Source organism: Monopterus albus, unplaced genomic scaffold (assembly GCF_001952655.1).
Source record: "Monopterus albus unplaced genomic scaffold, M_albus_1.0 scaffold56.1, whole genome shotgun sequence".
Classification (NCBI taxonomy): domain Eukaryota; kingdom Metazoa; phylum Chordata; class Actinopteri; order Synbranchiformes; family Synbranchidae; genus Monopterus; species Monopterus albus.
The window spans coordinates 2,819,060-2,830,342 of record NW_018127936.1 but is presented as its reverse complement, the minus strand read 5'-3'; the positions used below and the strand labels follow the sequence as shown (position 1 = coordinate 2,830,342).

Below are 11,283 nucleotides of genomic sequence, written 5' to 3'. Positions count from 1 at the left end.
CTGTCACCTTGTGTGTGCACTGTAGCCATTCTGTTAATATGACTTTCAACTGAGGTTTGGTGGAAGTGTAACAGAAATCTTACTGGATCACCTTTTGTCAGCTTAGCAGCCTGACTACACTGGAAAAATGACTTGGAGTCCCTTTCAAACAAAGCTCTGACCTGTAAAATTACAAAATTTCAGAGTGAAATGTGTCTGTTAGGGCTTGATAAGGTGACCAGTCTCTCATGACAAATGTTATGCCAAACAATGATGCCAAGTCCATTCAAACCATTTTGCAGCCTTGGTCATGACCAGAGACATAAAAGGAGTCTAACCATCAAATGTAGACCAATCATTCAGACTAAATATTAGTAACTGGCATTTGCCCCTTGTCCTGATTCATTTAACTTCCTTAAATGCAAGGTGCATATGTTTGTTTCTCTGCTTTCACAGAGCTATCAGAGGTGCTGTGGTCCATGGTGATGCGAGTAGGACTTCGCATGGACACCACTCTCGGGGTTTTATTTCTGGTGCCTGTGTTTGGCCTGTTTGCAATTCTCACTGTGTCAATCCTTCTGGTAATGGAGGGTCTGTCTGCATTCCTTCATGCCCTCCGACTGCACTGGTAAGATAAAAATATCCAGTTATGTACTTGTGTTGTTGCTTTGAATTATCTTGGTGTTTCCTGTTTATAGCAGCTGTTTGTTTTTTCCTCAGGGTGGAGTTTCAGAATAAGTTCTACAGTGGGACTGGAATCAAGTTTTGTCCCTTTTCCTTCTCTCTTCTGCCTTCCAGTTTTGAGCAGGATGGTTTACTGTGAAGGAATTCTGTGGTAATGCTGTTAGGTAGTAAATGGAGCCCAAACAAGCCAGCAGGGCTCTGTGCTTGTAAGGACTTACTACAGACATGTTATTAGGTGATTCTAAGTTTTCTTCCTGATCTTTTAACTGTTTATCCTGTAAAGAAAGTGTTTGCGGAGCTTCACAAACTTTGGAAAGAAACTTCCTCCTGAGAGTTTCAGGAACATGGACAGTGGACAAATAGGTGTTTTTCTCACTGTAAATTTATGTAACATGGTATTTCTACAACAAATTAAAATTGATAATCGTTAAAGTTAGATAAATTTTTTTCTTAAATATTATTGTTTTCCTCAATTTCTTCTCTCATTGTCTAGTTATTTTTGTCATTAATTTCAGCATTAATGTCTGTGTCCATGCAATTATTTTGAATTTTCTCAGTTTTGGCAGATCTGGTTTTCATACACTGAGCCATCTTTCACATATGTAATTCCTCCTTGTTGTTGCACTGACTGCCTTACAAAACTGTAACCAAATGACAGCATACTGTATTGTTCTTATGTTTCCCTTGTATGCCTACTTTGTGGTACTTTAGTGATACATATATGTGTACTTTCAGAGAATTATTTTTTAATTTATTTTAAAATGCATCAGAATTAAAGTGGAGTGGGATATGATTTTCATTTTTATGTATTCACAGTTTTCTTTCTGTGTTTATAAGTTGCTGTAACTTTCCTGCATTGATTTGTTGAATCGGCTCTATTGGTCGGGAGCCCGTTAGATAAAATTCCTATATCCAAATTGAGTACAGTATTGATACTAGCAGTAGTATCTACTCATTTTGTGAATGTCTTGGGATTGAATGCAGTTATTAAGATGTTTTTCCTAAGGGAAGAGACTTAATTGTCTGCACATTTTCACTGGAAACACTTCATTACATTAATGTTTTTGAAAGTCAAAAGGTTGATTTTTAATTGATAACAGTGGAACAAATACTGTTGAATCTTCATGCTACAAGTGGCAGCCACTGTTAGGTTTGAGTGCTGTTTACAATTAGCAGTCATTTGCCTAACACTGAATTGTTTTATGAATTGCTTAAATTGGTATTTTAATTTCTTCAAATTCATCCCTAATCTTCCATTTCATTTTAATGTTAAGAATTGTCCTTCTATCGTTGCCAAACACTCCATAGTCCAATTCTTTTTAGAAAATCCTTCTGTGTTCATCCTCATGCCAATAATAAAATGTTTAATATGTTTAAGGACTTGCATCACAGAATGACCGCATCAACTTGAAACTTGTGTGTAGAAACACCTTTTCAAAGTTCAGTCTGTAAACCTTCAGAAGGTGACTTTATGCTTCTTTTTAAACTTTTTTTTTGTGATTTGTATTAAATGTACACACACACACACACTCTGACTTTATATAAAACCTTTGGTGCAGTATAATGGAGAGGGTTTGCAAAACATGGATTTGCAAATTTCTGATGTATTAACTGATTATGCATTAATTAAATGGTAAAGTGTAAAAAACAATGTATTTTATCATTATTTATCATATAGCTAATTATTTTGCTATTTTTATTACTGTGTAAACTCATTTTGATTACCCAGTTATTGATAATTCCGTAATTTTTCAAAAGTTATTTGCTGTTATTTGCTCCTTGTTTGTTATTTATGCGTTTTATTCATTATAATTTTACATTGATCTGTTGATGGAGTAATTGACTGGCTTTGGTAATCAATAATTTGCAGCCACCCTGCCATCATTTTTTATGAAGCATTGAATTTTGGATTGAAAAGTTTTCATGCCAGGGATCCTATTTACCTACTCTGTGGGGAAAAGGCATAAAGGCTTTTAGATCCTTGACCAAAGCCCTCTACAGTTTATGAGATGCCTGATACCTTAATATGAGCAGGTAGTTGCCTGTTAGTCATTAATCTGGGAAAAATTTCCGACCAAAGCGACGTTTAGTGGTTGCCAAGGCAACGAGAACAGCCACTGCCGACAACCAGTACACTTAGCTGCCTGCCGTTAGCTGACAAAGTTTTAAATGGCGGAGGGTTAAGCAGCAGGTTTTACGGTTTAATGTTAACAGTACGAGAACATATGGCCCACGACGATTTACGAGTGGAGTGGATCCGACAGAGGGTAACTGCAGGGTTCAATTTATCAAAGTGCCCCGAGTGTTTCGACGAACTACTCAGTCGGGGAGATGGAGAAGAAGAACAGAAAATTATCCGATATTTGAACGTAGTCTCTGAGGAAGACTCCCCATTATGTCTTTATATTTTCAAAGTTATTAGAGAGGACGAGGTTGAGGTTGAAATTCCAGTCGGTAAGTTGGGTAAGGTAGCCCCAATTTGTGTTCAAGTTACATAAATTCGAGTCAAAATAAAACGCTAATAGTTTCCTCGTTAGCCCAACTGTCAAAAAAGAGGCTAATCTAGTTAGTATGACAGAATTTTATAAGTACACATGTGTTCATGGCTATATATTTGTTGATAAAACTTTTTTTGAGTGGTTAACACGTACTGCATCTAACTACACATTTATAACTCCAGAAATAAGTAAAGAGAGAGACTCTTCAGATCCCAATGAGACGTCCAGCAGCCAAAGTAGAGCAGAGCTGACCCCAGGCTCAGAGGAGCTAAATGAGCCAAGTCCCAGCCATGTGAGATCAAACTCCAACTTGAAGCATCTTGTCGTAATTACTTTCAGATTGTGACTGTATTTGAAATAATTTATAAATGTAGCCTGTAATTGATGGAAAGGATAGAGCTAATACAAATGTTTAACCCATTTCTGTTTTTCAGAGGACTGAGGTTCAGTTGGTCTATCACACTGAGCTTCATGTCACAGTTACTGAATACCCAGAGAGATTTTTGAACTCCCGTGTCTTCTACTTTATTAGGAGCACAAAGGGTGAGATGACAGTTCAGTATCATTACAGTAATGCATACTCAAGTTTCTGTTACACATAGAAAAGAATTACCAAGACATTGTTTTTGTTTTAATAGAGACCGTTGTCCAACCAATGGACATGACTGAGGCTAATATCCTGATGCCCAGACTGTTTGACATGGGCATGCAAAGTGGAGACCCCCTTCTTGTGCTGCAGGATAAACTTGCCAATGTAAAATGAAAAACAAATTCACAAACAACCAACAGCAATCACTATCAGTCAAAAACTTTATGTAACAACCGAAGAAGGACAGTCAACATATTGTGGAATGAATATAGGATGCATATTTTCACTCTGTCTCTTGCCAGGTGTATATACCCTTGCTTACTGCACAGCAAATGAAGATTACTGGTGCAGGTTATCAAAGTGGGACAGTGTCTCCCCAGCAGGTGACCCATGGAGAGGGTGAAGAGCAGAGTCCTGCAAAGTTAGTCGAGCAATTTATGCCTCGTGATGACTTGCTCAACAGGACATACAAGTTTTTGGGAGTGCTCAACAGAACAATCCAGTGTCTTCAGCTTCAGGGTTTGTTTTATTTGATATATAGCACCAAGGACTCATTATTATTATGTTTTCTTTTAGTGATTTATCGATATGTTATTATTAAAAATCAAGTTAAAACTGTATAGAACTCTTCAGAATCAGCAACCCCTTGGCATTCCCCATTTATTCCCTCATTTTCTAAGCATATTTTGATCTGTCACTGCTATGAGAGGACTTTGTTTATTGCAAACCGTTGTGAAGAGTATTCACTTACAGCAGAACATAGAACATATTTTTTAAATGCACGAGAATAGTCTAAAATACACACACACACACCAATTAATCAGAAATGTATTTATTTATTTTTGTCAATAGAAAAACAAGCCTTAAAATACTGATCATGCTTATCTGTAATGCTCATTTCATAGTATTTATACATGTACAGTACAACTTAAAAATTGTGCTCCTCATCACAGGTGAGATGCTACACATTCCTGAACTGGACCTGGAGTCAGAGGTGGATGCACTGCTTTCTAATCCAGAGGTGGTAGAGCAGTTGGAGCAGTGTGTGATGAACTGGCAGACTCAGATTACCATTGTTTTGGAGGTGCAGCAGAACAAAAAGCCACAGGTTTGTGACTCTCCTTATATACTGAGTTCCAACCCAGGCAGGCTTGGTGGTATCACACTTACATAACCTGCGCTTCAGCTGACAGACTTGGGATCAAACCTGGCCTTCACATGTATAGTTTCTGCTGAAATATTACCCAAAAATTAAATCCTTTTCAGGTCAAAATGAAATTATTAGGTAGAAGTAATTGTAAGTAGAAGTCACAAGTCATAGTTGTCTTCCTTCTTCCTTCAGGCACCTGGCCCTTTTGGTGAGATAACTTTCTGGCAGGAACGTGCATCAATTCTGAGTGCTTTGAGTGAGCAGCTGAAACAGCCTGTGGTAAAGAAAATCTTGGCTGTGATCACCAAAGCCAAAGCAGGCATTGTTCAAACCCTGGAAGCAACGGTTGCTGAACTTACTAAACATTGTTTGGAGGCAGAGGATAATTTACGCTTCCTCAGCACGTTGGAAAGATACTTCATGGTGAGCTGCACTTTTTATAAATGTTCTTTGACTTATTCTCTGTTGTCAGTGAACAGTGTAACTTCCAAGAGCTGGTAGTAACATAATACACATTTGCTGATGATATTTTTTTGAATCAGAATAGTGTCTAGTGTTCTGCTTTCTTTACTTTTATGTCTATTAAAGTTACTGTACCATTTTTTGTTGTAGAATCTAGCTACTGGAGCAAATCTTCGTGTAATCCTGGAGAACATCCCTCCTCTGATGGACAGCCTGCAAATTATATGGCTAATGTCTCACCACTATAACACAGATGAGCGTATGGTCCCTCTAATGGAACGTATTGCCTGGCAGCTGTGTGAACGTGTGTCTCAAGTAATCGATGTCCACACGCTATTCGAGTATGTGTCCACGCATTTCAGTTCTACAGTGGAAGTTCAGATCCTATTTGAAACTTTTATTCAAATAGGTTGTTTTGTAGTTACAGTATAACTTATTTTGCTGTTCCTTTGACAGAGATAAGAGGGAAGTGGCCAAAGTGAAGGTTCATGATGCTAAAGAGGTTCTGGATCAGTGGAAGTCATCTTACTTTGAGATGCGTGCTGAAATTGAAGAATCAGGAAGGCATTCACGCTGGGAATTTGACCGTAAGAGGCTGTTCGAGAGGACTGACTACATGGCTTCTGTTTGCCAGGACCTGTACAATGTTCTACAAGTCAGTGTACATAAACAAATAATAACCTCTTACTCAATAACTGAAGATGTGAATGTACAAAAAGCAAGAGAGTTTTCACACATTTGTGTTATGCAGATTTTGGAGGAGTTTCATAACATCTTTGGCCCAGAGCTAACAAATCTGACTGGTGACCCAAACCATATTGATGAAATGCTGTGCAGAATCGACCGTCTGGTTTTGCCTATTAAGGAGGTCCGTTTTAGTCCATTTAGCATCTGTAAGATGAGCAGCTGGAGAATGGTAATGCAAGACTTCGACTCTGCAGTTCAGGTGAGTTCAGGATTTCAGGGCGTTTAGGATGCAGATGGTGTGAAAATAATTTAATTAGGCATAGAAGTGACAATGTACTTGTCAGTTTTCACCTCCAGTTATCAAGCTGATTCATGTTTTCCATGTGTCTTCTCAGAATATTGAGATCTTCAGCTTCATTGATCAGGCTTTTCAGACACTGCCCTTTTCAGCTGCTGCCTTTAAAATGCTTCTGAATTTAAAACACATCAGCACCAGAGAGGCCATCAACAACTATTTGATGCGAAAGTTTAATGACATTCTGGCTCAGTATTGCAAAGAGGTATTGTGTTATGAAATCAGAAAAGTACTGGCTGATATTTGACCTTTCAGTTAAAGTTGAAATACTATCAGAGTACTCAGTAGAATATGTGAGTTGTAAATAGTGGCTCCATCCATGTCTTGCAATGTGACTTACACTCTAGGGAAGGATGCAAGCCTGAATGACTTGTAATGTTACACTGTGTTGCAGCTAACTAAATGTAGTAACTACCTATGAGATTTAATCAGTATATTTTTGATGCATCAGGAATAAGCTTAATAATCTGTATTGAACCTGTACATTACATTGCATGCAGTCCCATCGTTCAATACTCCTGTAAGAATTATTTCAGGCTGTGCTGCTGTACCACATTTATTATTAGAATTTTGAAGAGAGTGAGCAATAGTCTGTCAAGCACTTTTGTAGAGTGGCTAAGTCTTTTTGTCTTTGTTGTAGGTGGACAGCATAAAGGAACTCTTTGAGGTACAGAAAGATAAACCGCCGCTAAATAAAAGTGAGCCTCCTGTAGCAGGATCCATCAAATGGACTCGATCTCTTCTCCACCGCATTAAACAAACTATCCTTTCCTTTCGGGATGTGCCGGAGATACTGGAGAGTGAACAGTACAAAGTGGTGAGTTATTTCACAGTTACACATCTTTGTAGATCAGTGTAAATATAAAACTGACACCAAAATATTATTGAAAGTGTTTATGTGACTTCTGCTGCATTCTTTTTAGGCTAAGGAAAAATATGTGGCAACTGCAATGCAGATGAGGGACTATGAGGTGAAGAAGTATGAGTGTTGGCTGGATGAGACAGAACGCATCTTGCCATTGCTAATGAAAAAACCCCTTTTGGTCACCAGTGAAAACCAAGTTCAGGCAGGTGTACTTGTATGTATCTCTTGCTATTTACTTACTTGTAACTGTTATGCACATACAGTGCAATTCAAACCTCTGCAAAATACATACTGTACAGTAACTATACTCATTCTCTTATATTCCCTGCCATTGTTTTGATTTTCCTTATTGTAAGGGTGTCCGAGGAACGGAAAGCAGCCCACAGAGGAATGTGCGATACATTGTGAACTTTGCTCCAGAGATCAGGGAAATCATTTCTGAGACAAAGTACCTTGTGATGCTGGACTACTCTGTGCCTTCTCTTGTTCAAAATGTTGCTCTACAGGAGCACAGATTCATCAGGTTACTCACCAGTAACTGAATACAGAATTTATACATACTACTGATTAATGTAATCGCTAGCCTGACCTGTGTCAACCTTGGTTTTAGGTATGTTGATGATCTGAGCAACCTTGTCAACTGCTACCACTCTGTAATAGACAGCCTGAGTGACACAAAGTTCATTATGATGGATCAAATGATCAAAGAGGTCAAACAACATATGGATGTTGGATGCAGAATGATCAACTGGAATTCCTTGGGTATGGTGAATACAGTGGCTGAAATTTAGGTTTAATCTAATTTATATACACTTGTAGTTTGATGGAATTAATATTGTCTGTAAAATTAAAATAAGATACTATATGTGTTTGGTTTTAGGTATTTCTGATTTCATCAAAGAAAGCATTCAGGCTGTTTCTACGTTTGAGTCAGTTGTCAGTCAGATTCAAAAGAATGAGAGGGATATTGAGTCCAAATTGCAAACCATGGTGACGGCCAACTTACTGCAATTTCCAGTCCCTGATAAATCAAACCACTTGCCAGGTAGAACTAATAGAAGTATAATAACTAATGGATATAAAAATTATATCACAAGAATTCCAAGTTATTTTCTTTCACTTAATTACATGTGCTTTTCAAGGTATCAAGGAGTTCTGTGAAGGTGTTGAGCAAGAACGGGCCAAGGCTGTGAATTTGCTGACCGAGAAGTATGCTGACATTGGAGCCCTCATCATTAAGACAGAACAGCTGATCATGAAAACCCGCAGTGGCAAAGCCAAATCTATGGCAGGTTATTACAGTTACTGGGAACAAAAGGTGCTAGACTCTCTTATAAAAATGCTGCTGAGGTAATTGCATTATGTTAACTTTTTTGTAGATCTACTTTGTAAGAAGTCATTATCAGTGGCCCTTTGGAATCATGTACAATATTTGTGTCAACCAGTGTAGCATCTCTTGTATTTACTTTCACATGTAGGAGCATTCAGGCCTTCAACAATGCACTGATGGGAAGTACCCCGCTTTTCCAAATTGATGCCATCCTGTCTGCCCCTAAGATTGTGTTGCAGCCACGAAACAGTGAGATCTACTGGCTGATCGTGCATTGTATCAGAGACTGTGTAGAAAGTACCAAGGTGGTTTTATCATGATTCTCTTATGTATCACTGTATTTTTAAAAATATAATTTGTAACACTGATAACATCATTGGTTCTGCTCATATGTATTTCAGCTATTTATTCGCTGGATGCACGGGACCTGCATTGAGTGCCCACCACAGCGTATAAGTGGTGAAGACGAGTTGGTGACCTTTAACTTCTACAGTGATGTACGGCAGCATCCTCAAATAAATGAGAGTGCCATGACAGTGTCCCAGAACATCCAGCGGCTGCTCTTCTCTGTGGATCAGTACCTTAGCCACTGGAAACGCTATAGCCCTCTTTGGAAAGAGAACAAAACAATGGTCAATGAAAAGTTTGCAGCAAGAAAACCATCCTGTGTCATGTATGATGATAAGCTGCAGTTCTTTGCTGGTATTAAACAGGAGGTCATGCAGGAGCCTTGCTATAAGAATAACTGCAGCATTCATCTAAACCTGGAACCTCTGGCTCACACAGTGCAGGAGACTGCTGAGTCCTGGATCAATTGCCTGGGTAGCCTGCTCATCAAGCCTGCCAAAGAAGATCTCCTCAACCTGAGAGATGAAGTCACGGTACTGAATCATGCAGTTTGTGTCTTATGTTTTCATAGTAAAAGTCCTTTGATTTTATATTTGATTTACCCTTACGGTTACTTTATACAACAGCAACTATCTCCGAAGCTCAAACAGAGCCCCGACACTTTTGAAAACCTGAAGTCTGTCCTTGGCACCATCTCGGACATCAGGGACATGTCTTTAGATGTGGAGATGAGAGTCACTGATATTGAGGAAAGATACAGAACACTAGCCATGTACAAAGTGGAGGTACTGTGTGTTTAATGTTCAGTTATTGTTCCTTGATAGTTTAAGGTTAATATTGTTTCCTTGTTGAACCTCTTGTGCTTTGTTTTGTATGTGTAGGCTGGAGAGGATGAACTGGAGCTGGTGGCCACAATTGGCCAGATGTGGAGTGACCTCTTTACAGAATCCAAACAAGTGGATAAAGGTCTGACAGATGTCAAAAAGTCATTTATTCAGGTAAGACTTCAAACTCACACAATCTACTTGAACAGAAAATAAAAAGTACAGTTTTTAGAAATGTCCTCACCATTCGCTTCCCATTCTCCCTTAATTACACTCAAAGATTACAAAGGAAAAGCTAGAAGAGTTTAAGCAGGAATTGTATATCTTTGCTGAAAGCTTCAACTTGCATGGCCCTGGAGCTGTGGGAGATGATTTGGAGAAAGGTATCTGAAAACTTCAACTTATACCTTTAGTTGTTATATCTAGAACTATTGTATATAATGTTAAATCTTGAAATATTGTTGCAGGTTCAGGTCTCTTGTGTTCTTTTCAGGACTGACCATTATGAATACATATGAGACAGGCCTTGCCAAGATAGTTGCAGGACAGCAGGATCTTACTGATGCTGAGAAGCTGTTGGACCTACCAGTCACGGTGTACCCAGAGGTTATCAGCATGCAAAAAGATATGAAAGGCCTAAGGCAGATATACGACATATATAAAGCTCAGAAGGTGGGAAGTGGTGGCTGTTTCTAACATTTAAATGGCCTGTCAGGAACACATAACACATAACACATAATTCTCTTCAACATGTTTTTTCAAGTATTTAATGTGTTTGTCATTATAATTTTTAGGATGCAAAGACAGAGTGGGCTCAGACCTTGTGGGTGGATTTAAATATCCAGGCGCTGCAGGAGGGTGTTGAGGGTTTCATCAAAAGCCTGAGGCAGCTGCCCAAAGATGTGCAGACATTGCCTGTGGCCTTCTTCTTAGAAGGACGCATGAAGGAATTCAGAGACTCTCTGCCCTTTCTGCTGGACCTGAAGCATGAGGCAATCAGAGACAAGTGAGTCTGTAGATTGACGCCAGAGTCTAACTGGAATAGATCTGACACCAAAAACAAAATACCAGTCAAATGAGTGTGAAATGATGAAAATGTACATTATGTAGACTAGGATATAAATACATAAATATGATCAATATGACAAGCTCAAAGAGTGTAAGGACATATGTTTTTATATTTTGGGATGCAGACACTGGGAGGATCTGATGGAGAGGACTGGCACTAGATTTGAGATGAACCCTGAGAGCTTCACTCTGGAGAACATGTTTGCTATGGAGTTGCACAAATATGCAAAAGTTATAGGTGACATTGTCTCCTCTGCTGTAAAAGAGCTCAGTATTGAGAAGGCAAGCTTTGAACTTTGTAAATGATCTCAACCTGTAATTAGGGATTAGTTCTATCAGTTTATCAGTGAAATAAATACATATTATCTATGTGTGTGCTTCCAGGGTGTTAAGGAGGTGGTGGAGACCTGGGAAAACTTGAAATTTAATGTGCAACCATATTTT

At 38.7% G+C, this 11,283-nt stretch overlaps 2 protein-coding genes across 2 annotated transcripts in view; both read left to right on the top strand.

Moving 5' to 3' along the window:
- atp6v0a2b (ATPase H+ transporting V0 subunit a2b) overlaps positions 1-2,290 on the top strand; it is a 16,754-nt gene extending 14,464 nt beyond the window's left edge. The window contains exons 19-20 of the mRNA XM_020602544.1: positions 436-607; positions 700-2,290. Of these exons, the coding sequence (XP_020458200.1) occupies positions 436-607; positions 700-802 (275 nt within the window). The 3' untranslated portion in view covers positions 803-2,290. The remainder of the gene's footprint in view (positions 1-435; positions 608-699) is intronic.
- A 470-nt stretch (positions 2,291-2,760) lies between these two features.
- dnah10 (dynein axonemal heavy chain 10) overlaps positions 2,761-11,283 on the top strand; it is a 28,822-nt gene continuing 20,299 nt past the window's right edge. Inside the window, 27 exon segments of the mRNA XM_020602443.1 lie at positions 2,761-3,117; positions 3,344-3,453; positions 3,596-3,704; positions 3,800-3,915; positions 4,053-4,269; positions 4,704-4,858; positions 5,093-5,323; positions 5,513-5,703; positions 5,819-6,017; positions 6,114-6,308; positions 6,445-6,609; positions 7,045-7,221; positions 7,328-7,483; positions 7,626-7,792; positions 7,880-8,031; positions 8,150-8,314; positions 8,412-8,619; positions 8,748-8,904; positions 9,001-9,480; positions 9,574-9,732; positions 9,829-9,945; positions 10,052-10,154; positions 10,265-10,443; positions 10,566-10,777; positions 10,965-11,121; positions 11,224-11,278; positions 11,281-11,283. The exon segment at positions 11,281-11,283 is cut by the window's right edge and continues 161 nt beyond it. Coding sequence (XP_020458099.1) covers positions 2,868-3,117; positions 3,344-3,453; positions 3,596-3,704; positions 3,800-3,915; positions 4,053-4,269; positions 4,704-4,858; positions 5,093-5,323; positions 5,513-5,703; positions 5,819-6,017; positions 6,114-6,308; positions 6,445-6,609; positions 7,045-7,221; positions 7,328-7,483; positions 7,626-7,792; positions 7,880-8,031; positions 8,150-8,314; positions 8,412-8,619; positions 8,748-8,904; positions 9,001-9,480; positions 9,574-9,732; positions 9,829-9,945; positions 10,052-10,154; positions 10,265-10,443; positions 10,566-10,777; positions 10,965-11,121; positions 11,224-11,278; positions 11,281-11,283 — 4,585 coding nt within the window. The 5' untranslated portion in view covers positions 2,761-2,867.